The sequence below is a fragment of the Lutra lutra genome, chromosome 15 (genome assembly GCF_902655055.1).
Source record: "Lutra lutra chromosome 15, mLutLut1.2, whole genome shotgun sequence".
NCBI lineage: Eukaryota > Metazoa > Chordata > Mammalia > Carnivora > Mustelidae > Lutra > Lutra lutra.
The window spans coordinates 41,603,079-41,630,218 of NC_062292.1; the positions used below are offsets into that span (position 1 = coordinate 41,603,079).

Consider the following 27,140-nt stretch of genomic DNA (forward strand, 5'->3'; position numbering starts at 1 on the left):
CCTAGTTTGGTCCCCAGGACAGGATCCAGTTGATCCCAGGGCCTTGGACCTGAGTGGGGTTGCATGCATGCAAAGTACATTCATTGGGTGGAAATCCGCACTTTCTTTGGTGGCAGGGCTCGATGGGCTCAGTGAGAAGGCCCTTCCTTTTTGCCCACTGACCCCTCCTTGCATAAGGTGGAACCTTTCACCACCTGACCCCTTTCAGGACGACTCCTTACTTCCCTCCTCCAGGAGATACGACGACAAGGACAGGCCCTGAATTCCAGTTTTGGGGATCCCCCTCCTCCCCAAGCCATGTGACGTTGAACAAATCACTTCCCTCTTGGGTCTCCGTGGAAAATGTGGTAGAGGGGTTGGGGGCTCATGGGAACTCTTAAGGTTGCTTCCAGAGAGGCTCCTCCAAGTCCCTGGGACCGTGGCTGACCCCGCAGGCAAGAGGGTCCCCAGCCCGCAAGCCTAGGTCCTGGGACATCCCATGGTTTCCAAACAAGTGCAAGAGCAGGTCCCTAACATGCCATCTCTGCTCACTCTCTTAGAGTCTCTCTTTGCCTTTTTTTTTTTCTTTCTTTCTTTTTTTCTTTCCTGGATGAAATTCCTGCCAGCTCGGAAGGAAGGAGGGAAGGGGAGCGAGCCACAGCGCAGAAAGTTTCCTTGACTCCTCCTCCGCCTGTGTCTCCCTCCCTTGCCAAGCCCAGCCTGTAAAACTGAATAACGAAGATCACTCAACAATGCCTGCCCCTCTCTGACTGCACGGTCCCCGCGCCGCCGCCGCCGACACCCAGCAGAGCCCGCGGGGCGGTCCCCACCGACGGCGCAGCCCGCCGGCCCGGCCGCGGGACCCAGAGGCGAGCAGCGGCCGCCACCGCGCCGGAGCGCTCGCCCGTCCGCCGGTCGGTCCGCCAGGTGCTCCGGCCGCCAAGATGCCCAGCCCGCCCGGACTGCGGACGCTGTGGCTGTGCGCCGCGCTGTGCGCCTCCCCGTGCGCTGGCGGCGCCCCCCAGCCGGGCCCCGCGTCCGCCGCCTGCCCGGCCCCCTGCCACTGCCAGGAGGACGGCATCATGCTGTCGGCCGACTGCTCGGAGCTTGGGCTCTCCGCCGTGCCCGGGGACCTGGACCCCCTGACGGCTTACCTGTGAGTACTAGCCCGCACGTCCCTCCCTGCTCCCGCCTGGCCGCCCGCTAGCGCCCAGCCCCGGCCTCCGGCTAGGGCACCTGCCAGGCTGCTGCCAGGAGGCATGGGCATCCGGGGAGGGCTCGTCCTCTTCCAAGGGGACTGCAGCAGGACAGCGGTCAGGCGGGCCGGGTGGGGGGAGGGAGAATCTGAGACTGCGGATCAGACAAGTGGTGAGGCTGGGCTTCCCTTGGTTTCTCAGTGGCCCCTGTCTGTGGGTTCACTGTGGGAGCTCGGACTTGGTAAGAGGTGGGTGTCTGGACCCTGAAGCTGGAGGGCCCCGGGACTGGCCTGCCCTCCTCTTGCTGCTTTCTCCCCAACGCAGCAGTGCCCAGGACCGGGGCTGAGCGTGAAGCTGACTGATTTGGTGACAGAGGAGAGAGGAGGGCCTCCAGTGGGGTGCAGAGATTGTCTGTTCCTCTGCATGGCAAGGAGAGCAGAGCTGTCACACAGAGGCTGGGTGGCCTGGTTGGTGGTGGTGGGGGTTATCCCAGAAGCTGAGAGAGGGGCCTTGATCACTCCTGGCTTCTCCAAAAGCGCCCCTGCCAGCACCATCTCCCTCTGCTGAGGCCTCCCAGCTCCCCCAGGGGCCTCCCTGAAGTCATGTCCCAAGAGGCTGTGTTGGAGACACTAATTTGTGGGCAGGCGCCGAGGCTGAAAACCAGAGAACCATTTTTAGAGCTGAGTTGGGGTGAGATGGACTTGTGAGGGGACCCTATTGGGGACAGCTGTCCCAAGGAAGGCTCAGAGGAGCTTCCCCCTCAGAGCCTGAGGGCTGGAAGCACTCCCTGCTCCCACCTGGGCAAGAGGAGGGTGTGACAGCGCATTACAGACCACCTAACCCCACCCCCACCTCAGCTCTGTGGAGGAAATCTGCGCCCCCCACCCCCACCCCCGGCCCCAGCCCTGCCTAGGCTCCTTCACCTTTTCTCAGAGAAGTTCAGGTGGGAAAGTCTGGGACCATCTGTCCCAGGGACAGGCTCTGGGGCTCCAGGACCTGGGAGCCCTGAGGAAGAGGGGCTGGGCTAGTTTTCACAGGAGTCCGGCAGGTGTCTGTTGAGCTAGATGGGATCAGCGCAATCAGCTGTGGGGCTGTCCTGGAGGCCTGTGGAGGGCCCTGAATTGCAATCCTTCATGGAGCTCCCCTCCCAGTCCTTCTGTCCCTAGCTGGATGTCCCTCTTGACTTCAAGAGGCACAGGCTGGGGACCAGGGCAGAGAGTGAGAGGAGAAAATAGTGTTCATATTCCAAAAGGGCAAACTGAAACCTGCAGAGCCCAGGAGGTGAAGGCAGGGGTAAACCCTGTGAGTCCTTTAAGGGGCTAGGAGGGTGTCCCCACAGCTGCCAGAGGAGGACTGGCCCTGGCCCCCATGTCTGCAACAGCTAGGGCAGCCCCACTTTTAGCCATTTTATATCTTGGGGGTATATGACATTGCTTCATTTGAAGACAGGGTTCTGAGGCTAGAAAGCATTTGGCAATGGCATCTGTCTTTCTCCAGGGGAGCAGAAGGAAGGGCTTTTTTCTGGGTTGCATGGGGGGTGGGGAATGGGGCCTTCCAGAAATTGGGTGCTCCAACCTCCTTTCTCAGGACCTGTCTTTCCAGACGGACCCTTTTTCTGGAAGAACTAGGGGTAAGAGAGGTACGATGCCACCTTGGGAATCCAAGCATCCCAGCATCTATGCTGATGGAAGGTTTTCCACTGCCTTGTCACAGTTCCCTGGGGCTGTGAGGTCTGCATCTGGGTCCAGTGGAGGTGGCACCTTCTGAATTTGTCTTATGGGACCGTGGAAATAGAGGAAGGCTTTCTCTCCCAAGACTCAGACCTGTGGGGGCGCCTGGGTGGCTCAGTGGGTTAAGCCACTGCCTTCGGCTCAGGTCATGATCTCAGGGTCCTGGGATCGAGCCCCGCTTCCGGCTCTCTGCTCAGCAGGGAGCCTGCTTCCTCCTCTCTCTCTGCCTGCCTCTCTGCCTGCTTGTGATCTCTCTCTGTCAAATAAATGAATAAAAAAAAAAAAAAAGACTCAGACCTGTGGGAGAGGGGAGGAGACGGAGTAGGGTCCTGAGGCAATGTGGGGGATTTAGTGATGGGCTCTGGAATACTGGAGGGAGGTGGTAGAGAACCACGGCTGCTGCCCTGGGCTGCGGATGGGTCCCATGTGGGTAGTGGATGAAGGGGTCTCTGCTGGGGGTAGCTGGCCTGAGGGTGGCTCATAGAATGAGCCTTCTTCCTTTGCCTCTCAGGAGGGAGGGTTTGTCACTGAGAAGAGTGAGGGCAGGGAGGTCATGGAGCTCCCTTCCTTCTCAGCAATGTCCGGCAATGCCCAGTCTGGCCCCGCCTCGAGGAGCCCAGCCCTAGTGAAGGACGTTGCAGACTGATGATGGAACCAGCAGGGCTTCTCTTTCTGGGCCCCCAAACCCTGGTTCCTTCCCAGCTTTGCCACCTACTGAGTCACTGAACTCCTCTGAGCCTTGGGCTCATCATTTGTGTACAGAGACAAGCAGGTAGCAGGGAGGATTAAGTGAGATAATATGTCTGTAAGAAGTCCCCAGAACAGTGCCTGACACACAAGGGGTGATGTAGAAATAGCGACTATTATTATCATGCCTGCTGTTGGGTGTGCAGTGGAGGTGGGAACAAGCCCCCAGGACACTTCACACAGGAGGGAAATTGAGTCCACGGGTGGGTATAGAACTCGAGGGTGGGGCACCCGGCTGGCTCAGTCAGTTGAGGGTCCAACTCCTAATTTTGGCTCAGGTCATGATCTCGGGCCCCACACTGGGCTCTGCACTCAGCATGGAGTCGGTGTGTCCTTCTTCCTCTGTTTCTCCCCACCTCCACCAACTCTCTCTCTCAAATAAATAAATAAATAAAATATTCAAATAAAATGAATCCAAAGGGAATGGTATGTGGCAGGAAGAAGAGAGGTGTGTGCTCGGAAGTAATCTGCAGGTGCTGGTCTTGGTCAATGCTTGGTTTTTCGGGGTCTCTGGGGTCCAAGGTGTTGGTTGACAGTAGGGATGGGGATGAGAGGGGAGGGGACACTTACATCTTCCTGACACTGGGTGGAGAAAGTGAAAGATAAGATTAAAGCACTTGGGTGTACAGGAAGTGGCAGGCCTGAGGGTACCTGAAGATTCTTAGAAGGGGCCGTAGATTGAACCATAGGAGGCACCAACGAACTATGGACTCCAGAAGATACCTGGCGGTCCTAGACCCACCCCAATCAAAATTACTTCACATCTGCCTCCTCACCCTGGGAAGGTGAGGCTCCGTCCTTCTAGCCAGTGACCTCTCATGGTGCACACACCTCTACCTTCCTCCATCTTGGTTCTAGCAAAGACCGGAAAGTCTTCTTTATACCCAACTGCTACCTTTGCTTTGACACCTAAGTCCAAAAATTATGATTCTTTTGGGGCCCAATGCCAGCTCTGTTTGATCAAGCTTGGGAGGTCAGATTTGAAATACCCACAATTTTCAAATGTCTCTCATTTTTTGAAGTGTTCTCCCAAACTGAGTTGCCATGAGGTTCCCTGGGGTTTGGACCTTCTTCTTGAGTAGGGTGTCCTGGGAACCCATCTGGAGGAGGTAGAGCTCTGGGGCATCCCAGTCTGATGGTGACACAAAGACATGATGCCTCTTGCTGTATTCTACCCCACATACACACAGTGAAGGGACAGGAATGCCCAGACAGCAAATACTGGTTGGCTAAGTCTCAGAGGTTTCCCCCAGTGGGAGAATCCAGGTAGTTACTCTGTGTTCCTCATTTTGTTCCCAATGTCCAGCCGTATCAGGAGTGGGTGGTGGGAGAAAAGCCTTTTTGGGAGGCAAGTTGTAAAAGGCCTGAGACTCCTACACTTGTACTTGGCCTTGAGCATCTGTCTCCATCACCCACTGCTTCAGGGGCTAAGAGAGGGGCAGCCGTTCTGGGCAGTCCTAGTCAGGCTGCTCCCAACATGAAGCATGAACAAGTCGCTTCAGTGGATGAGAGCTGGCCTTGGGCAGGATGAACCCGGGAGCTCAGTGTGCCTGGTCTCCTGTCTCACCTCCAAGGCTACCCTTCCTGGCTTAGGCCTCAGTTTCCCTTTCTGGTAGATTCGAAGAGCCTGAGCATCTCTGCCTTCCTGGAACTCGGAGTCTGTGAGTTCTAATCCTCGGTCCCTCCGTTGCTGTGAGGCGAGCTCCCATACTTTTCTGGACCTCAGTGTCTACACATTTCATGGAAAAACTGGAGTGGGAGAGACAGGGGGAAATCAGTCCCGAGCCTGCTCCCGTGAGGCAGGATGGAGAAAGCCTCCAGGGAGAACTGCATGGCGGAGGTGGGCAGTAGAGGAAGGGACTGAGGGAAGGGGGAGGATCCGGACGGTGCCCAGACCAGGACAGAGAGGAGGAGGGCAAAGCCGGGGAGAGTGATTCCAGGAAACGGGGTGCCAGCCTTCCTCCAAAGGGCAGCCCGGGGGGACGGGGCCATCAGAGGGCAGTCCTGGGGGGTCGCTGGAGGAGGGTGAGAGCCAACACCCCAGTTCAAAGGAAAGGCAGGAAACAACCCTAGGCAAAAGAAAAAGGAAACCTCTGGGCTCTGGCAGCAGCGGGTGCTGGGCGAGGCCGGGTGGGGCGGCTGGCGGAGGAGAAGGCCTGGCTCTGAGCAGAGTTGGCCCCCAGCCCACCCCCTGCTCAATCCTGCCTTCCCGCGTGCCATGGGCTCTCAACCTTGATGGCCCTGCATGAGCCGCAGCCCGCTTCCCGACTGCCCCGTGCCCATCAGGCCAAGGGATGCCTGCTTCCCGACTGCCCCGTGCCCACCAGGCCAAGGGACGGACGGGACCCGGGACCGGGCGCTGCGTGCGGAGTCCCTGCCCCAGAGGCCAGGGGGACTCCGGCTGTGGCCTCCAGTCTCCGCCCCCATGGCTAGGGGCTGTGCGTCTTTGAACTAGTTACTTAACCTCTCCACAGTCGCTTCTTCATCTTGAACCTGGAAGCGGGAACAGTATTTACTCCGAAGGGGAGGGGGCAGCTCATGAGACAAAGGGGAGCACAGGTGTCTTTCCTGTTCAGACCCACTTTCATATGGTGACGATTTTTTATGGCTATTTTCCATCTTTTCACATGCAAATGATCTGCTGAGGCCCAGAAAGAGAAGAACAGAGCCACTTGGGACAGGGTGGGGATGTAAGGTGCCTGTGTGATCTTCTAGAGCCCTCTCAGATCACCTGGCCACCTGCCTCCCCCACTCCCTCCTTCCGTACTAATAACGCCCCCTCCCGCTGCCCTTCAGGGACTTGGGCCTTTCACAGAGCGCAGTCAGCTCCTGAGCTCCCAGCCCCCGGGAGGATGGAGGAAGCGATCCTCCCCACTTGTGAGGAGATGAGCCCTGGCCTGACATCTGGCGCAAGACTTCCCCAGAGGCGAAGTCGAGGTTTTCAAGTCACTCCTGTCTGCAGAGTCCAGCTTCTCCCCAGAAGCAGGAGTTCTGTGGAACTAGAGCCTTCTCTGGTACAGCCTGAGGAAAAGAAGGTGTGCGAGGTGGGGGTGGGGGTGGGCCCCCCCCACCCCCTGGGATTTCTGCCTGGGGAGAGTGGGGGTGGGCCCCCCCCTGGGATTTCTGCCTGGGGACATGCCCTTAGGGGTCCATAAGGATTCTCCTCTGAGTCCATCCCTAATGGGCTGTGTGACCTTAGGCTAGTAACTCACTCCGTTGGGTGCAAGGCCAAGGCAAGGAGTCCCACTGGGGATTTGGGAAGGTATAAGAGACGGGGGTGTGGGAGAAATTTCCAATTCTCTTTTTTCATGTGGGTAATGATGCCTTCTTTTAGCCAAAATGAAACGGGCTCATTGACTCAGGGGCTTTCAGGGTTGCGGGAGCCCCTTTGTGCTAACTAGTTCCTTGCTAAAAAAAAAAAAGGGGGGTGGTCTCCAATTTCTAATGACAATTCAGGTCTTTCCTCCCGCCCTTCAGACATGGGAGAACAGGTCTCAGGAGAAGAAAAACACCCAAGAAGCCAAACTTGGGCAGGGAGCAGAGTTATTTTGGAAGCAGCGAAAGGACATGGGGGGAGGGTAGCGGGAAGGGCTCAGGGATTGGCACTGGGCCCCCCGGAGCCATGCCAGAGCAGGCCACCGGCAGGCTGGCAGCGGGCAGGTGGGGGCTGGGCCCGGCTCCTCCGAGACAGGGCACCTCCAGAGCCACTGAGGCGTCATCTGGGAGCTAAGAAGGAAGATAAGTCCTCCGGGGCTAAGAAGGAAGGCCTGTATCTTGACTTTCCTCAGCCCTGGGGCCATCAGGGCTCCCTCTGATGAATCGTTTGAGATACAAAATCTAAGGCTGGGGCCAGGGAAGCACCTCACGCCCAGTTTCCTACCTTTCCTGTCTGCTCTCGCGCACGGTGGGGATGCCTTCCTGGTTGACATTTTCATTCCTGGGACCATAGATTTTCTTCAAGGAAGAAACCGGATTGTCAAGAAGGTCATCCTTGGGGCCCAACAGACATACCCAGGAAAAGGCCATTGCGAGGGCCTCCCTGCCTTAACCTGCAGTGGGTACTAGCTAGCAGTGACTACATTTGGGTAACTCTCCTCACAGCCTCTCGCAGCAACCCCGGGAGAGGGGGACTGGTGTTATCCGCATCCTATGGATGAGGAAACTAAGGTTTTTAGATATTAAGGGTCTGACCTGAGGCCGCCAGCCAGTAGCCGGATTTTACCCCAACCACTGCCACTCAGGGGGGTCAGAGCTGGGGATTTGGAGCTCTGAGCAAATGGACAAGACTCTGGGCACATTAAACCCCCAGGCAGAGCAGTCCCTTTAAGTCTGTTTCCAGTTTCTTGTCTTTCTCGAGAAGTGTCAATGGTTTCATATCTATCGCATCAGCCAGCAGGGTCTCTGGGAGCTCCTCCGTGGGGGTGGCTGAAGGGATGGTGCAGGGTCTCCTGCGAGGCAGTCAGGATGGGGAGGGGGATGTCTGAGGAGACAGGAAGAGTTGGCTCACCATACCAGATGGTCATGGGGAGTATCCCCGGAGGACCAGCAATAAGGTCAGGAGCACTTTGAGGACAGGGAGGAACGTGCTGGTCAGGGGAGACCCTGTCCTGAGTCCTGAAGGACCAGGGGATTCAGACAGGGAGCAGACAGGGAAGGCCCTCCAGGAGAAGGGAAAGCAGGAGTCTCGAACACAGAGCACACTGGGGCTCTGTTCCTTCCTCACCACAGTCTTTCCGTCTCACTCCTCGAGGCAGGATATGCCAGAGCAGGCTCTCGGCCTTTTTCACCTCAGGCCACACATTTAAAAAATAAAAACAGATTCAAGGTGTTTAGCAGCTGGGATAAATCAGCTAGGCTGCTCCCAGCCAAAGGCAGCTAGCCAACCCCGGCAGCATCCGGACCCCCAGGGCCTGAGACCCTCTCTCTGTCTCTCCCTCTCTATCTCTATCTGTCTATCTCCTGGCCACACCTGGAAGCTGTCTTTCAGAGGAAGAGGCTCGAGTTTGCAGCCTGACTGCAAAGGTTCAGATCTCAACTCCAGCACCAACTCGCTGGATGGCCCTCCCAGATTCTTTACCTCTCTGAGCCTCTACTGCCTTAGCTTCAAAATGGGCATAAGAATATCAAACTCTTTGAAGGACGTTTGCAATCTGGCAGCGTGCTTGGCACCTGGCACATGCCCGATCCATGGGGGCTATGGTCATTACTAACTCTGGTCTTCCTTGGAAGGAGAAGCACTTGCAAGGAGAAACTGAGGCAAGCACAAAGAGGCCCTGCATCTTACCGATGCAAGTCCGCCAGTCTAGGGCTGAGCTGGGAGTGAACCCAGAGGGTTGGATCTAGAACACAGCTCTCATCCTTACCCATTCGTGCCACTGTCCCCTCCTCTTTGCCCTTGGAGGCACTGGAGGAGGTGGGGGTGTCCCTGAGAGTGTCCAAAAAGGCAGATGGGAGGACGGTGTTGAGTGCCTTTCATTGCACTCGTGTTAGGGATTTGGACATGGTCCCTAGGCCCAAAGCCAAGGCAGATGGACTACTGAAGGGGGAAGAGGGGAGGAGTGGTGGTGCAAAGAAGGTGCCATCACCATCCCCATCTACCACCCCAGCCCCGTACATGCCAGAGTCACTGCAGGGCAGGGAGGGGGTGCTTGCTCTGATGGCCCACAGAGGATCAAGACTGTCTGAGCTTTATTCCACCTCCCTGTGTGATTGGCTAGTTTGAATGGTCCCCCGACCTGAGTCACCACTGACTCCTGGGAAACAGGCCAACCCAGCAGCCGCTAAGGGGCTTTTAACACCTCCTGTAGGAAGGAAGCCTTCCCTTAAGTTGACCCAGACTAAGGATTTTTTCCCCCAGGTCCCGGGGTCTGTCCCAATTTGCTTCATGTTCCTTGGCATATAGGATCATGCTGTTCAGTGGGGATAGCTCTGGGGGGTAGAGTGTGTTTAACCCCGGATTCAAGGGCAGTTGCTATAAGGCGCTGTTAGCATCCTGATAACACCTCTCCTCCCAGCTCATGCAGCGCTCTCCCCTTCCCCTTTGTGAATGGCCAGCGATCATGCCACTTAAACTCCCGAGCTGTGTGGGGAGCAAACATCTGTTTGAGAGCACCGTGCTAAAGCCTTTCTCCTGTGTCCACACTCATGGACGGGCACCGTCCCATCCTTCCTCCCCGTCTCAGATGGGGAGAGGGACACCCAGTGCAGGGGGACAGCCAAGGTTAGAGATAAGCTTGGGCACTCCGAAGCCCATGCTCTTTCCTCTGTCCCCGGGGGCTCGGAGAGGGAGATAAGACAAGCACACAAAGAATGGTGACACTTTGCAGAGAGTGTGACGTGTACCAGGCAGCTCTAGATGAGGAATGGCGGGGGGGGCAGGCGCTTGGAGGAAGGAGAGCTCATGCTAACTGATGCCACCAATGCAGAAACCCCTGGAGAGGCAAGGGAAAAACCATGGGAGTGGGTGCTAGAAGCTCTAGATGGACACTCACTTGCAAAACAGAATCATCATCTCTCCCGGATGAAATGCAAGGTCCCACTTGGATGAATGCTTAGCACATAGAGGATGTTATTTCCATTACCCACAGCTGCTCCGCTGCTGCAGAAATATCAAGTAGGACTGCATACCCATGTCTGTTGAGGGTGTGGGTGTGTCCACCTGTCTGTCCACCAGCCTCATCAGATTCAGACTGGGGGCAGGAGTGGTGCCTCTTTGCATTAGAAGTCAGAGCTCCCAGGAGAAAGGCCAGAACTAAGGCTTCAGACTGGGAGCTTCCTGAAGGCAGGATCTGTGCTCTGGGTTCCCGTCTTTTTAGGACCTCATTAGACGCCCCCCCCTCCCCCCGCCAACTTCAAACACATGGGCACGTGTGTTTGTGTACACACACACACACACACACACACACACACACACACACACACACACACGTACCAGCCTCTGCCTGCAGGGGGCACTCTGAACAGGGCCACCAACACCAGAGGACTATGCATTCAGTCTTTCTCCCTCCCCCTCGGCTCCAGATCTGGGGCAGCCCAAGGGTGGGGGTGTCTGAGGAAGGGGAAGTGGATCGAGTGTCCAGGGATTGTGAAGGTTGAGGCAGGAAGGGGCCGTAAACTAATCCCCTGCCTTTGTGGTGGACAGAGCCGATTAGGAGGCTGGGAGGAGAGAAGAAAGGAAGGGGACTATTGTTTAGGACAAAAGCAAGAGAGAACAAGAATTGGGACAGGGCCTGGGCTCCCGCCCTCATCTACCTGGGGGCAGACCCGGGAGAGCCCCGAGCCGGGAGCCAGCTCGCTTCTCAGCCGGGACTAGACCCCAGCTCTCCCAGCACGGTGACCAGCTTCTGCCCTTGTGAACTGGGTGGCTTGGGCTCACCCCTTAGACCTCCTTCACAGACGTGCCACCTCTGCCTCCACGCGGGCCCCGTGCTTGGGTGATTGCTGTCTGCTCTTGCCGTCTGACAATTCTTATCACTTTTAAACGAGTGGCCTCACATTTTTGTTTTGCTCTGGGTCTTGTAAATTGCCCGGCTCTTCACCTCTCTGAGCCTTGTATTTCTGGTTTGTAGAATGAGGAAACCTCTTGACCGGCCTCCCATCTCCCATTTTGAGTGGTCACAGATTCAAATGAGACCCCTTCTCTGTGCTCTGTCCTCTGATTCCTAACATGGCAGTTACGTGGCTTCTGTTCTGACAGTTCTGCTAGAGGGGGACAAGGGCAGCCACGGATGGGAGGAGGAGGGGTCTCCTGAGAGATGGCAGAGGGTAGAAGAGGCAGCTTGTGTCCAGATGTGCCTGATGTGGCCCTGGGGCTGGAAGGAACACTGGTATCACTGGGCTGGGGGCGCTCCTTCGCCTAAGCATAACATCCGGAGAGGACAAGGGTTATGGGGTGCGCTGTGCCAAGGTGAGGCAAGGGGCACACCTGAATCTTGGGGTAACTCTGGGGGGCAAGGTCTTTGCTTGAATGGGAGGGCCTCTGTGTGAGTTGTGTCCCATTCCAGTTTTCCCGAGAACAGCAGAGCGGTTAAGTGCACGAGCTCTGGATCTGCCCCTCCAGGGCTCTGATCCTGGCTGGGCCTTTCATCAATCTTTGGGGAGGGATTTACTCTTTGGTGCCTTAATTTCCTCACCTGGAAATGACAGGGACCATAATGAGAGCCCCCTCCCAGGGCTGTTGGGAGGGCTGAATGAGTTACTATATAGAAAAGGCTTAGAACAGTGTCTGACGCATAGTAACCTTGACGGCTGTTAACTATTATTATTCATTCATTTACTCAACTGATTGACTTTTACCGAGCGTGTACTCCCTCACAGACACAGCTGTGCTTGGCATGCTGTATTATAACAACAGTTTTCTTCCACATAACAGCCACAGTTGGCTGGTCCAGGCTGAGAGACAAAGATTTCGTGCCCTGTGGAAGCCCCTCCCAAGATCTTCCCACCCACCTGCAGAAACCTGCTAGCTCCGCTCTCCCACTCTCTGGCTACCATGCAGTGAGGGGCCGCTCATTCTGGAAGAATGGGGAGAGGGGAATGTCAATAGGTCCCCTCCTCCAATTCTGTCGGAGACTCCGTGGGCACAGGGCCCATCTGAGCTGGAGGTCTGCTCTCTGTTCAGTGGAACAGGAACCAGGAGACCCTGGGCTAGAATTCTGTCTTTGCCACCAACGTGCCTAGGACCTTTGGGCAAGTTTTCTGATCTCTCTGGGCCTGTCTCCTGTCGGGCTGGCAGTTCCTGATCCCAGGATATTATAAAGATAAATGATCGTGTATAAATGAAGAAGGAGAGGGAAGAGAAGGAGCATGAGTGAGGCCATGTTGAGACGGGATTGAGGGAGGTGTCGGGATCCCCAGAGATTTGCGATTTCACTCAGTGAGACTTGAGATCCTGGGGGCTGGGACAAGGCACGGCCATCACCAGCACCTCCAGGGCTGCGTGCCCAGCCAGAACAAGGCCCCCCATTAACTATGTGCAGCCAGCGGAAAGAGGAATGCCCACCCCCCCGCCAGCCGACGCCACGCCAACCCTCGCTTCATTGCTGGCTCCCCTGATCTGAATGCAGAAGCCCAGGGTGCCGCCTCCCCCTCTGCCTGTCCTGCCTCTACCTGCCAGAAAGTATTAGCCTCATCCTCCAGATTGGCATGGGGGTGCAGAGGCACCATGCTGCGGGGCCCGGGGGACCCGCTGGGGTGGGGCTTGGGGTCAGGAAATACCTGGGCTAACCCCTAGAACCCTGGTGTGCCCGGCACTGATGGACAGCCCTGGAGCCCGTAGGGGGCAGGGGGTAAAGAGTGTAGCAAAGGGGAAAGGTTTGGAGACTCAGAAGCTTGCCCTGGGGGCCCTCCTGAGGTTTGGCCCTAACCCAAGCTAGAACCCCTGCACAGGCAGACCAAGTCCTTCACCCCCCACCACTTGCTTTAGCGTGGCCCTTCAAAATGTGATCCCTGGGAAGTTCTTCCTGGTGTCCCTCATCCTTCCTGTTGTAATATCCCTGAGTTTCCTTCCTGTTCTGGTCAGAGGGGAGAGAGCCAGCAGCTACCCCTGCTTCGTTAGCTTCAAACGCACTGGGGGGTGGACTGGGTTTCACTTCACTTTCTCCAAGAGGAAGTGAGCCAACCCTACGGAGGCAAGCTCAGAGGCAGGAGGCAGAGATGGGGCGCAGTGCCCAGGGATCCTGGAGGGGCTCCTGAGTGTCTCTGCCTAGCATAGTGTCTCTGCACTGCATAGCCCTGCAGCTCCCTGCCCCACAACCCCCTGGGGCTGCCACCAGCCCACTCACCATGCGGGAAGGGCACAGAGTTGGTGAGTAGAGCAAGGACCAGATTTCAGCCTCTGCTTGGCCTTGTCCAAGTCGGGCCACAACTGGACATCTCTGTGAGTCAGTCTGGTCAATACTTAGCAAAAAAGTGATTGGAAAAGTATTTATGAGGGGTTGCTTGAAGAAGACTTATTCTATCTAGTCCTTTGGATCTCCCAAAGTCTTTTCATTCCAGGTATGGGCTGCAGACTAGCAGTGTCGGCCCTGGGCACTGTTAAAGTGTGCAGAAGCTCGGGCCCCACCCCAGGCCTACTGAGTCAGAAAGTGCATTTCTTTTTTTTTTTTTTTTAAGATTTTATTTATTTATTTGACAGACAAAGATCACAAGTAGGCAGAAAGGCAGGTAGAGAGAGAAGAGGAAGCAGGCTCCCTGCTGAGCAGAGATCCCGATGCGGGGCTTGATCTCAGGACCCTGGGATCATGACCTAAGCCAAAGGTAGAGGCTCTAACCCACTGAGCCACCCAGGTGCCCCAGAATGTGCATTGCAGAGTGTGCCACGCACTGCCCCAAAGCTTATCCTTACAATAAGTCAGACCATCAGCTGAGTCTCTGGCCAGCCACCTCCCCTCCCCCATACCCTCCCACCCAGAATTGCTTTAATCTCATTTATACTTAGGTGATGCCCCATTGATTTATATCTAGGGCACTCAGAAAGAGCCTTCTGGACATCACTGTGATTTTACTGCAAGGATGTGGTTAAGAAATGGGCTCAGACAAGAAGCCTGCAGCTCTGGGGGCCAGTCTTCAGGGGAAGCAAGGGAAGCATCAGCTTGATTTCAGATACAAGGGGCTGACTGAGATAACTCTTCTTCAGGAAAGCCTTCCCTAATCCCTCAGCCCTGGGAGAGGGCTCCCCTCTGTGTGCCTGCTTGACCCCAGGGCTCATCCCCTGGGGTTCTAGCCTTTGGTTACTTGTCTGTTTCCCAAACTAGGCTGGGAAGCCTAGAAACGCAGGGCTCCAGCCACCGACACACCCTGGTATCCTTGGTGCTGGCCCCAGCCCCTTGCACGGGGGTGCTCCAAAGTGTTGGTGGAATGAGTGAAGAAAAGAACGAAAGGAAGAATACAGTAAGGAATGGCCAGAGGCAGGAGGCACAGAGCAGAAACCAGCTTCGGTCAAAGCACATGTGCTCACCTGAGAGTGAGTGCCGGGATGCTGGGAGGGAGCACCACTGTCTCCAGACTTGGTGGTGGCCCTCACCTGGCTGCGCCCTGGGCTGGAGGTGTGGCATCCAACCCAGACGGCTGCGGTGAGCCTGGAGCCATGCTGGGGAGCCTCTTAAGCTGCCAGTTTGCCAGCTCGTGGCCAGGCTTGGGTTTCATTAGAGTGAGACATCTGTTCTAGAAACCCTTCTACTTAGAAGCTTTTGCCTTTCCTATCCATTCCTTTTACTGCTTTTTCTTTTAAAGGACACTACTTTTGAAAATTTCCATCCAGTTTCAAACAAGATGAGACGAACAAAGGTATGTGCTTGCCTCTAGGCTTGGATGGAGAAAGGGCTCCAGCGACTTGAGGTTGCTGGTTCCTCAGTCTCCATTGAGTGTCTGGGTCTTGCCTGAGCTCTGAAGGTCCAAGATGAGTGAGTCCTGTGGTCTGTGCTAAGAGAGATCTCAGGCTCGTGGGTCGGAAGGTTACCATCTTGTAAGTGCTTGGATGAGGACAGGTACAGGCTGGTCGTGGGGGTACTCGGGAGGCAGAGGGCAGCAGTGGGGAGGAGTGGGTCCCCTCGTGGAATCCTGCGGCAGTCTGGAGTGCTGGGGCCAATGGCCAGGGAACTCTGGGAAGGAGTCTGAGAACACCAAAGCCTTTGGCCAGGCTAACAGATGTCAGTAAGTGTTTCTTGAGCACCTACTACTTGCCAGAGCCTGTCGCAATGTCCTGGGGGTACAGAGATTAATGAGATGATATTGAGTCATGGACTGAACTTCCGATTTCAATTCAATGAGGTGAAAAGTTGGGAAGTATTGGCAAGATGCCATGGGAATCTAGAAGGAACCCTTAGTCAGGGTTAGAGCCAGAACCCTTAGCCAGCTTGAGGTTCATGGAAGATTATTGGAATGAATCTCTCTTTTTTTTTAAATTAACTTTTTATTTGAGAATAATATACGTCACAGAAAAGACTACCTGTCACCGGCTACATTTTTACAAGCTGTGTACACTGACATCGTCAGCACCAGACTAAGAAACAGAATGTCTGCAGCTTCCTAGAAATTCTCCACACATCATGCCTTCTTCTAGGCACTACCTCCCACCCGCCCGCCCCCCACAAGGGTAACCACTCTCATGATTTCTAACAACATAGGTACATTTTGCCTTTGTTTTGCACTTTATATAAATGGGGTGCTATTTTATGTATGGCTTCTTTCCCTCGCTGTGTTGAAGTAAATGTCCATACTACGCCCTTGGGGGCAGCCATGGCTCACTCTTGCTCATTGCTGCGCAGACTCACTTCAGGAGAACATAGAACAATCTATCCATTCTACTGCTGACGAGCCTTGGACACATCCCAGTTTGGGGGCATTGTGGGTAGTACTGACGTGGGGAGTTTTGTACGTTTGGTGAGCGTCTGGGTGTGTTTCTGTTGGTTATACATCCAGGAGTGCAATTGCTGGGTCATAGATCTGGGGGGAGTCTCCAGGGGGAGAATGAGTTTCCTAGCTGAATGTGGGATGGCTCATCAGCTTGGTCTGATCATCTCAGGTTGGGGGGCCAGTGGCAGAGGGTAAGGAGAGGGCTGGGGCAGGGGGAGCCTGCCACAGGGCCTCAAGGACCCTCAGTATGCTGAGACCCATCGGACTATTTACTGTATACTTTCCCGTGGCTCCTATTACGAAGTAGCGTGAACTGGGTGACTTAAAACAACAGGAATTGATTCTCTGGAGAATTGTGCTGGAGGCCGGAATCCAAAATCAAGATGGCGGCAGGGCTCCTCTCAATACAGAGGTTCTAGGGAAGAATCCACCATGCATCTCTTCTAGCTTGTGGCCACGTCACTCCAATCTCTGCCTCTGTCTCATAGTGCAAAACAAAAGCACATCACTTTGTTCTCTGTGTATGTCTCATAAGGGCACTTGTCATTGGACTTAGGGCCCATTCAGATAAACCAAGACGCTCTCCTCATTTCAAGATCCTTCTCTTAATTATAACCGCAGTGACCCTTGTCTTAAGTATGGTCACATTCACAATATCCAGAGATTAAGATGTAGACTTATCTTTTTTTTTTATTAACATGTAATGTATTATTTGCCCCAGGGATACAGGTATGTATCAGACAGGCCCTCCCTGTCTGTATACACGGGCACACATATGCCTCCTCCAGTTCTCAGCGAGACTCGGCACGCAAGGGCACTCGGAACAAGGAACTGAGGCTGCAGGCACCATTCCAGGAGGTGCCTCTGCCTGGCTCAGCCCAGGCCACTATGCCCACTGGCAGTCCAGTGACCAGCCTTTCTCTATGTCCCTCGCCCCCAGACACCAGTACCTCAAAGGGAACCTGACTGTTACCTTGTCCAGGGCTTCTGTGGCAGTCCTGGTTACACACACACACACACACACACACACACACATCCCACAGGGAGGAGGGAGGAGCCTGGGAGAAGGGGCAGGAGCCCAGCCCTTTGCTCTTCCTTGGAGGAGGCCTGGGAGACAGGAATGCCTTTGGCTGGGGGACCCTGGCCAGAGATCAGAAGATCAAAGGATGCGAAGATCAGGGCTGGGGCAGGTGGCACTCACTTGGAAGCAGCAGAGAGAAGTAGCAGCTGGTGCCTCCTAAGGGCAGGGCTGACCCAGAACGCCCTCCCCTCCCTTCTCTTCCCTTCCCCTCTGCCTCCCTACCCCATTTCCATTGTGACCCTACTGTGCTGCTTCTCCAGGAGGGGCTCTAGGGGTTGAATGCAGGGGAGGGGAGGGATGTTAACTGGCATTCACGCCACTTGGGGGGCCCAGCCATGACCCCCGACACACAAGAATTGTCCCACGTAACCCTCAACAATTCCCGTAAGAGGAACCATTACATAACCTGTTAGAGATGCAGAAACTAAAGCCCAAAGAGGAAAGGTAACTTGCCCAATGTCAAACAACTGGTAAGTAGTGGGGCCAAGATAGAAACTCTGGGCAGTCTGACACGGAGCCCACAAGCTACGACACGCTAACGGAAGGCCCAGAACTCTGTACAGCCCAACTGCAGCATGAGGAAGTGAGGCTAGACTTCAGGAAGAACTTCTCACTGGGCAGGGATGTTAGATCTAGATCTTGCATCTAGTCTTTGTACGAATCTGATGAACCCAATAGGTAGGGAGTTAGGGAAGGGGGTAGGTCATTGGGGCACCAGCCAGGGGGTGGGATGGAGGCAGCAGGAGGACTGGAGAGATTCGTCAGGGAGAAGACAGGAGTCTCTGGGGCACCAGTCATCGGGGACCTCAGCAGCCTGCTGACATGGGTGTGGCAGGACCTCCCCGTGGCCCAGAGGCGTGCCCAGCTGGGCTTGGAGGAAGGGAGCTGAGTTCTGGAAAGTTCCACTAGTTCCCAGGGTCCCCTGAGAGCAGGACTCAGAACCTGACGATGGATGAGATGGGTGGGGCTCTCCCCGCAGGCCCTAATTCCCCTGCATTGTTCCCGGAGATGCAAATGACCCACTGCCTCCCTGGCTTCCAGGCCCTTCAGCCCCAGGGCCAGCCTCACAACCTGGTGCCCTCAGGGACTGAGTTGCCACGCTGCCGCCTGCTCACGGGCTTCCAGCTCCCCACTCCCCACTCGGCTCCAGTGTGCAGCTGGGTTCAACAGAGCAAGCCGGTAGGCCTTTGGCTCTGCCACTTATTAACTGTGAGTAGATGTGAGGTAGCTCGGTATTTCCCAGCCTCCGTTTCTTCACTTAAAATGGGAATAAATAATGCTTCACTCCCTGGCTTGATAAAAGCATCAAATTAAATGATACCAAGGATGCACCAGAACTCTATGAACTGGAGAGGCAGAGGGGTGGGTTGGACACGATTTGGGACTTTGGCATCAGAGGGACCTTGGTTTTGCTGAGTCTCCTCTGTAAAATGGGTCTATAAAGCCTTTGTAAAGCAGTATCTGCCTCGGCAGAAGCTCTTATTACATGCTCTGAACTTCCAGCTTCTGCTCTTTCCCACTGGATTCAGGTAGAAGCCGGGACCAGGTCCAAGTTTGAAAACCTTTTCGCTGGGGGTCTGGGTGCTGCCCCTGGCTGGGGTAGGAGTAAGTGGCAATCGGGGCTCCCTCATGTGTTTGTCCATGGAGATAAGTGGAGTTGCTGGGTGGGGAAGGGGAAGGGATCCTGATGTGAGAGGAAACCTTCCATCTGGGATGTGGGGGTAGGAGGTATGTGACTCTGAATAGAGGGGTGTTTCTTCCATTTTCCACCCAGACACACCCTGTCCCTTTATCCAGTGAAATAAAGGCTAAAGGCAGCAGGACCAGGAGCCTCAGCTAAACAAACAGGGCTCCGGGCTGTGGTCTGTGCACAAAGTGGGCCCCACCTGCAGCTCTCATGCGGCCCTAGTCCTTCCCACCTGTGCCCCCTCGGCTCCCCACCCCACTCAGCCCCTCAGGGATTTCCCCAGTCTGAGGAGAGACACATAGTTCTTCCCCTTGGGGAGGTTTCTCCCAATGGGACAGCACCGTCCTCTGAGATGCTCCAAGTCTGAGAGAGCAGCCAGTTCACACCCATACACCTCCGTGCACAGAAATGGTACCCTTCTAGGTGGAGTTAGAGGTGGGAATGAGGGCTGGAAAAGATGCTGGCAGGTCAGGGGAGACCAGAGCTTGATGAGGTGGCCTTGTGACACTCAAGCCTCTTGGTCCCAGCACTTGTCACTCAGGCTTGTAATTGTCCACTCTTGTCAATGTCCCCACTGGACTGGGTTCCTTGAGGGGAGGGATCATACATTATTGGACTTTGTAGCTTCACCACCTAGCAAGCCCAGTGCCTGGTATATAGTGGGTGCTCAGCAAATGTTGGTTGAATGACACATGACTGGATAAAGAAATGTGTGGATGAAGACTGGAGGCTTCCTGTAGGAGGAGGCACTTGAGCTGGGTCTCAGTGAATGGTAGAGGCAGGCAGAGGTGCTCGCGGGTCGTACTGGTTGCTTATTTACTCTGTGCCAGGCACTGGCTGAGCACTTTACCAGTGGGAAAACTGAGGCAGAGAGAGATGAAGTAATTTGCTTAAAATCACACAGCTGGTAAGTGGCAGAACTGGGAAGCAAACACAGGTTCACCTCCAGAGGCTGTTACTGGTGCTGTCCAACATCCCTGTGATGAAGGACGTGCTCTAGATCTGCGCTGTCCATTGTGGCAGCCACTAGCCATGTGTGGCTATTGATCCTTGAACTGTGCCTAGTGGAGTTGAGGAACTCAATTTTTTTTAAGATTTTATTTATTTATTTGACAGACAGAGATCACAAGTAGGCAGAGAGGCAGGCAGAGAGAGAGAGAGAGAGAGGAGAAAACAGGCTCCCCGCAGAGCAGAGAGCCCGACGTGGGGCTCGATCCCAGGACCCCAGGATCATGACCCGAGCCGAAGGCAGAGGCTTTAACCCACTGAGCCACCCAGGCGCCCTGAGGAACTCAATTTTTAATTGGACTTCATTTTAGTGAACTTAAATTGAAATAGTCATACATGGGTGATGGCTACTGCACTGGACCGTGGAGGTTTATGCTGCCTCTCAGGAGAAAGAGATGAGAGAAGGGAGTCCAGAGACCGTCCTCCCCAGCTTCCAGAGGCTCTGTCCCTTCATGTTCACGGGCTGTTCTCAGACCACCCTGCCTGGGCCTAGGACGCCTGGGTCCCTTTTAACTTCTCCACTTGTGGGTGGCATGGCTTGGCCGTGGGGGAGAAGCACATGCATACACACATTATGCAATCCCTGGGCCATACTTCGCTCATGAGGGCCTTTGCCTGGCTCTGGGCATGTATGAGAATCAGCTCCCACCAGCCCAACTCTTGACTGTCCAGTGCAAGTTCTCTGAGGGTCATGACTAATCACCTGGGGTGGAAGGAGGACTTGCACCTGACCTGTTGTAACACTTCTGACAGGAATTCAGGGACGCTGGGAGCTACCCCAGCTTAGCCACTTTGCCCCACAGAGCCAGAGATATCCCTTAGCCTGGGATGAGCCTGACTCCCTCACAAAGGGATTCCCCTGCAGAACTGAGGGTCAGAGCTCAGCCCAGAACTCCAAATCTATCCCCAGTGCCTGTCCCCTTCTTTGCTCTGCCCAGGCACCCACACCTTTGACATGCTATTGCTGTCAGATTTCCCCCTCCTTTGTTCAACAAGAAGAAGTCAGAGCCATAGAGTTTGGTTTGAGGTTGGTTCTGATCGCCCCAAAACGCGTTTTCCCAGATCTAGCATCTTTGAATGGGAGGGACCTCTCTTGGGCCTCTTCCCTTCTTGGCCTTCTTTCTCTGCCATCAGAACTTGAGACCCACACCACACAGATGAAGTATCATGATACCCAGGAGTGACTTTCCCTGACTTCTGTGGTCTTTTAACCCAGGGCTTAAAAAAAAAAACCAAAAACACCTTGTACTTTTCTTTCACCTGACTTATAAGAATGTCTCCTTCCCTCACCCTCTCTGCCCTGCCTTAATAAATTGGGTCACCTGAGAATGATCTGGGTGTCCTGGCTCTCCCTGGTTCTCTTCCTTGTGCAAGCCTCAGATTTGGGGAGCAACTACTGGGGATTTTCTTTCCCTTTACAAATGAACCCCAAGTCTAGGGGGCCATGCCTACCCCGGCCACCCCTCCAGCTTCTCGTATGCTGTCCGCTACGTTCCCTCCATTCCACACCCTCTTGCGTCTCCAGGCAGGCTGGAAAACGTGCTGTGCTTATTACAAACAGGGGAGCTGAGACATAAAACAATGAAGCAACAGTACTTGTATTGAAAACTACAGCATTGTTCTCACGTAAGACTTTGGGCAAAGCCTAAGAGAATGTGTCCCCGCTGCCTTGTGAAGACGGATACATTTTATCCTGATTGCAGTACTCTCCCTTGTTTGGAAATCTGGGAAAATTGCAGAAACCCAAGAGAACTTTGTGTCAACTAGTGGGTTTAGAATCTCAAAGAAGACAGCTGGTATCACGTCATTTCTAAGGTCGTGCCACCTATAGGGGAATCAGCTGGGCAAGGGGAAGCTGCTTTAGAAAACCCAAGATCAATGTGATGGGGTGGCAAGAGCATTGCCCTGGGGTTTAGGAGACCTCATTCTCACTGCCATCAACTTGCTATGTGACGTTAGATCACTTTGTCCAGCTTTGGATCTGTTTCCTTGCTTGTAAACTGATTGAGTGCAGGAAGAGGAAAGCACCTTTCCTTCAGGGGTGTTTGGAAATGCATGGGGTGTTTTGGATGGTCACAACAACGAGGAGATGCTACCAGCACCAAGGAGCAAGCTCAGGGTTGCTAACAGCCTTGCGGTGAATGGCCAGCCCCGTCCACTGTGCCGACGAACCTCCTCCCCCACTGCGTAACATGGGGTGTTCTCTGGGTGCTTTCCACTCCGAACTCAGTTCTGTAAGCTACTCATGTCTCATAAACATCCCACCCTCATTTCTGTCCCAGGAAGCCATGCTGGTTTACCCTTTCCCCCTTCTGAGCCTCTGTTTTAGTCTTGAGTCTAGACACACAGCTCAGAACTTAATTGGGATAGTGGTTGAGGGAGTCACTTGTAAACCACAAAGCAGAATACATATGTGGGTTTTCGTTGCTACTCTGTGAGTAAACAATCCTTCCCCAGCAACACTATAAACTCTTGGAGGGCCCAGACCCTTCCCTGTGCTTTGTCTCCCTTCCAGGATGCCTAGCCTTATGCTAGGCACACTGAAGCCAGTCAGGAAAGAATGATCTGTAGGGATTGTGGGTCAGGGGAGAACCTTGGTATTGGCTTCACTGAACCAGCTTCCCTGATTCCAGATTCCACATTCTTTCCCCTTTCCCCTGTCACCTGCTTCTCTTGTTGACCGAGGAATTCAGCAAGTGTTTCCTGAGTGCCAGATGGTTCCTGGGGCAGCCAGCTTGTCTACTGGCCCTTTTCAGTGGGAGGGACTTCCCCATCCCCCTCACTGGACAATTTCTACCCTGGCTTATCCTGTTCCCCGTCAACCCCCAAGCTGTCTCCCATCATAGCAGGAAACGCACCAGGCCTGGCCTGGCCCTTGTGAGGAAGGAATGTTGTGGCAGCACATTAGGCCCTAACCAGAGACTGTTGCCCTCAGAGGAAAAGCCCAAAAAGAAACCTGAAGGTTCACGGTAGGTGCTTCAAGAGATCCTTCAGAGGATGACCTCACTTTTACCTTCTCTAGACGATGCTAGATGGAGAGACGAGTGAACATTGTTATCAACAGGCCCCATGGGTTGTGCACCAGACTGGAACTAAGCACTGACTAGGTTCTTTACAGAGGTTTACGCCCTTAACATATCATTGGGAGAAACTCAAATTAGACAACAGGAAGAACTTTCTAGGAGCAAGGTTGTCAGCCGCAGGAAGAGAAGCCAAGGCAGGATCATCGATCTCCAGTAATACATTCATTTGCATGTCTACTGCACACCCCTATTTGCCAGGTATCCCGCTAGGATTAGAGGATACAGAGAGGTCTAAGATGAAGTCCTCACCTTGAGCTCATAGTCGTATGGGTCATTACATACTAATCATTATAATTTAGTTAGATGAGTATAATATTAATAAGATCTATTAAGCACTATGTTTATTTTACATAAATGTAACTCGTGTAATTATTGCTACAACTAGCGTGAGGTAAGTACTGTTATTATCATCCCTATTTTACAGATGGGAAAATGGAGCCTTAATGTCAAGTGGCATGACCAGAGTCATGCCGCTAATTAGCCTTGTGCTGGTGTAATAATGAAGGTGGGTACAGCACTAGATACATAGCAGGAGCTCAGCCATCATCGCTGAGGGAGCGTGTACAGAATATTGTAGGTACCCAGAGGACACCACACCAGCTCTGCCTCCAGGGGCTGGGCAGGGCCTCGTGGAGGAGGTGACCTTGGGGAGTCATGCCTGGGGACAGGGGCTTATCTCCTACTCACTCTAACTGCCCTTCACCTGGCTGCAGAGATGGGCAATCTTAGCTCGAGGCGGAGACAGTGTCGAAAGGGCCCTGTTTCCCGGGCTTCTTCTCCAGCCAGGTGAGGACAGTCCTCCCAGGCCTGTCCCAGCAGAGCCCAGGGGCTTCGCTTTTCTCTGTTTCTTCTCCCAGAGGAAAAATGCAAACAGAACAACTTCACCAGCACCCTTGGGTATCAGCCAGATTGCCAGGGGGTGGGGTCCCCTACTGCCTCACCCCCCTCCAGTTTCGGGTCTTGCTGCTGTCTGTCCCCTTAGTTCCCCAGCATCCTCCCTCTTATCAAACCCTGTTCCTCGTCTCCATGGTGACACTACTGCCTCACCCAGCTTCCTTGGGTGGTCTGGTTGCCTCACAGGGTAAAACTCTGAGAACATTTTCCTAATGTGCAGCCAGAAACTTCCACTTCCTGTGCCCAGGGCTGCCCCTCTCTTCACTCGCCTCCCTCCCCTCCTTCCCCTCCTGCCAGCCTCGCCCCACTGACCCTCTCCTGCCGCCCCCCCGCAACTATGGTTGTGTCCAGCTAGAAGAACATATAGCCCCTCTGAGTGCAAGAAAACTTCAGAATGGGGTTGCAACCCATCCCCTCGATCCCCCCGCAGTTTGATTGAGAGAAGCAATTTGCAGGGCTCAGTACAACATGAAAATGTGGTGCCTCCTGTTCAGAATTTGTTAAGGATTTCAAACCGACAACAGCAGAGACGGAACGAAGCCGGACCCTTCTGAGTGTGTGTGTGTGTATAACTACACCGGCCAGCTCTCATGCCCAGGAAGTTGGTCAGGCGACCTGTCGTGCGTGCGCGTGCATGTGAATACGCATACGTGCGCATGTGTGTATTCGCAGTGGCCCGGGAGCAATCGTAGAGGAGGGTTTGTTTCGGTTCAGGCATCGTGTGTCTAATCCAGCCACAAGTTGGACCCCCAGACAGGGTCACTGAGGGACCTGTGCCCCTTCCTGGGGCCAGGAGATAGGCCGGAGAGGAGCCTGGAAGCCAAGAGAAGGAACCCGGCTTGCCAGAGGTCACACAGCCAGAAAAGCTTTCCAGCCCCAGGAGTGAGACTTGGGTGAGGCTGTTTGTTTCTCCCAAAGAATTTCTATCTTTTAACATGTGATGCTCTGAGAACGTTTATGACTTTTAACAGTACGCTAGTCCAATGTGCACATTCTAGATATGCACATGTCCTCACACATGGCACATGCGTGCCCAGCACCCTACAAGACAGGCACACCCAAGAGCCCGTATACCCCAATACAGGCCTCCCCCACCTTGTAGATACTGACAAGTTCATACAGCCAAGCAGATACGACCACAAGCAAACCCCAGCATCCTCCCCTACCTCCCAGGATTGGATGCCCTCTTCTTTGTCCTGGGTCCAAGCATGGCCTGAACGTGCTCGCTGGCTTGCACAAGGACAACTGACCTCGCCCCCGCCCCACCCCCCACCAAGGGACGTACTGTCTCAGAACCACCACTTCCCAGGATGATCCCTGTGTTCACAGTGCCTGCATGCGGCTCCCCTGCCTGCCAGAGACTGCCCAGGCGCACCTCGCCCCCAAGCAGGGCCTGGTGCTTCTTGCCAGGGCCCTCCGCTGTTCCCAGGGCCTGTGGCATCAACTTGGAGGATCTCAGCTCTGAAACCTGCCCTGCACCTCCCTCTCTCGGCTCTACGCATTCCTCTTCCTCTCCCTTTTCTGGGCACGAGCCCTACCCCTCGCCTTTTTTGAGAGGGCCAGGTCTGAATGGGGCTCCCCACCCCCAACACTGGAAATCCACCCTCCGGTGCCCCTCCTTACTGAGCCTTGCAGCTGGGCTGTGTGTTGTCTTGGGCAGGATGTGGGGGCGGGCTGGGGGGTCCAGGCCCCTTCCTCCCCAGGGGAGAACAATGAGGCCGCTAGTTAGGGTGGGGGGGCGGAGGGAATGGGGTGGGGGCATGGAGCCACATCAGAGCCTCTGAGGTGCGGCCCCTGGAGGGACAGCTGAGTGATGAGGTCTGAGTCACATGCCCCGTGTGCTCCTTGAACTCCTGCTGCCGTTCCTGTGGAGACACGTCCAGAAATGCACAGGGTAAATATTTAGAGGTAATCGTTTTTGGGGCACCTTGTGCCTCCCTGCCTGGCTGAGAATGAGCCAGGCCCAGGACTCAAAGGGGAGGAGTCCAGTCAGAGGCAGGTTCTGTGGGCCTTGACATTCCTTCCCCTGCCACTGTTCTATGCACCCTCGCGTCTTCACCTCTCCACCGGAAGCCCAGGCCAGTGGAGCCTAGATAAGGCCCGAGAACCAAACGCTGACATAAAATCCATCAGTGAACTCTCTTAGTTATGCTCCTTAAACCATGGCCATCAGCACACCAGCCCCCTCCACCCCCTCTTCTGCCTAGCCCTCTTCTGGATGGGACAGGCCCAGGGATGGCCCTCCTGTCCCCACATGGAGCAGAGAGGGAGCTGTGGACAAGAAGCATCCCTGAGTTCAGCAGGCCAGTTCCTTGGCTCCTCTCTGAACGGAATGTCTTCCTTCTTTAGAGGACATGGCGTCTAGAGTCTAAGCTTTATCAAAGATAAAACATTTGAGACTAAACAGTCTTTTTATAGATTGGAACTGGGCTCCCAAGCACACATTTCCCCATCATCTCTAGCCTGCCTTTCTGAGCATCCACGTAAAGCACACTCATTTCTTGGGGGAAAAGGGAGACACTCAGATTTGACAGCAAAAGTGCATTCCTAAGGAAGGGAGAAAGCTGTAGGCCGGCCTGGGGGTGGTGCCCAGCCATCTGGTGGTCTGGTTTGGACCCACCTCTATACCCCTCAGGGAGGGTGCTGGCAGAGGCAGGAAGCAGCTGTTAAGAGTTTGAAATAGGATGGAACCCAAATGTGTGAGAGGCACACACATGAAATCTTGAGACGTCATTGCTCACCCAGACACAAGCAGAGAAGGAAATACTAGCACAGTACGTGACCAAGCAGTGAAAGCCCCAACTCCTGCCCACTGAGCTCCCGGGCCTATTGGGCTAGGACACTTGCCCACAGGTCACCGAGGGGCGGGTGGCAGGAAGAAAGCAAATACCGTGTATACTATTTGTTAGGCAGTCTGTAAGCACTGGCTCATTTATAAAGCCCTTAGGAGTTTGGTGTTATTCATCCCATTTTTATGGATGAGGATACTGAGGATACTGAGGTCACAGTGGTTAAGAGCCCAAGGTCTGATAAGTGAGTAGAAGACAGAGTTGACCTCAGGGCCTTTTGACTCCAAAGCCCAATGTTTTTTCCTTTTTGTTTTCTTGCACGTGAGATGGAGAGGACTAAGGAATCTACCTTGGGGGTGGTGTGAGAATTACATGGAATTATTTGGTTAAAGATTAGCCAGTGACTGACACAGTAGGCCTTGTGTCAGCTGTTAATATTGTGGTTCTTTTGTGTTGAGGTATCTTTAGAGGACAGTGACCCTGAAACAGGGACCCTGGGACAGAGACCCAGTGGGTCTCTCACGGGATATGGGAAGGTTGGAATGATCCAAAGTAGGAGTCCTTGGAGGAATCAGGATGTGCATCGAGAAGC

At 54.4% G+C, this 27,140-nt stretch overlaps 1 protein-coding gene across 4 annotated transcripts in view; it reads left to right on the top strand.

The window, feature by feature from the left end:
- Positions 1–721: 721 nt before the first annotated feature.
- Positions 722–27,140, top strand: part of LGR6 (leucine rich repeat containing G protein-coupled receptor 6) — a 120,096-nt gene continuing 93,677 nt past the window's right edge. For all 4 annotated transcript variants that reach the window (XM_047705640.1, XM_047705642.1, XM_047705643.1 and 1 more), the window contains exon 1: positions 722–1,135. In XM_047705640.1, coding sequence (XP_047561596.1) covers positions 924–1,135 — 212 coding nt within the window. In that variant the 5' untranslated portion in view covers positions 722–923. The remainder of the gene's footprint in view (positions 1,136–27,140) is intronic.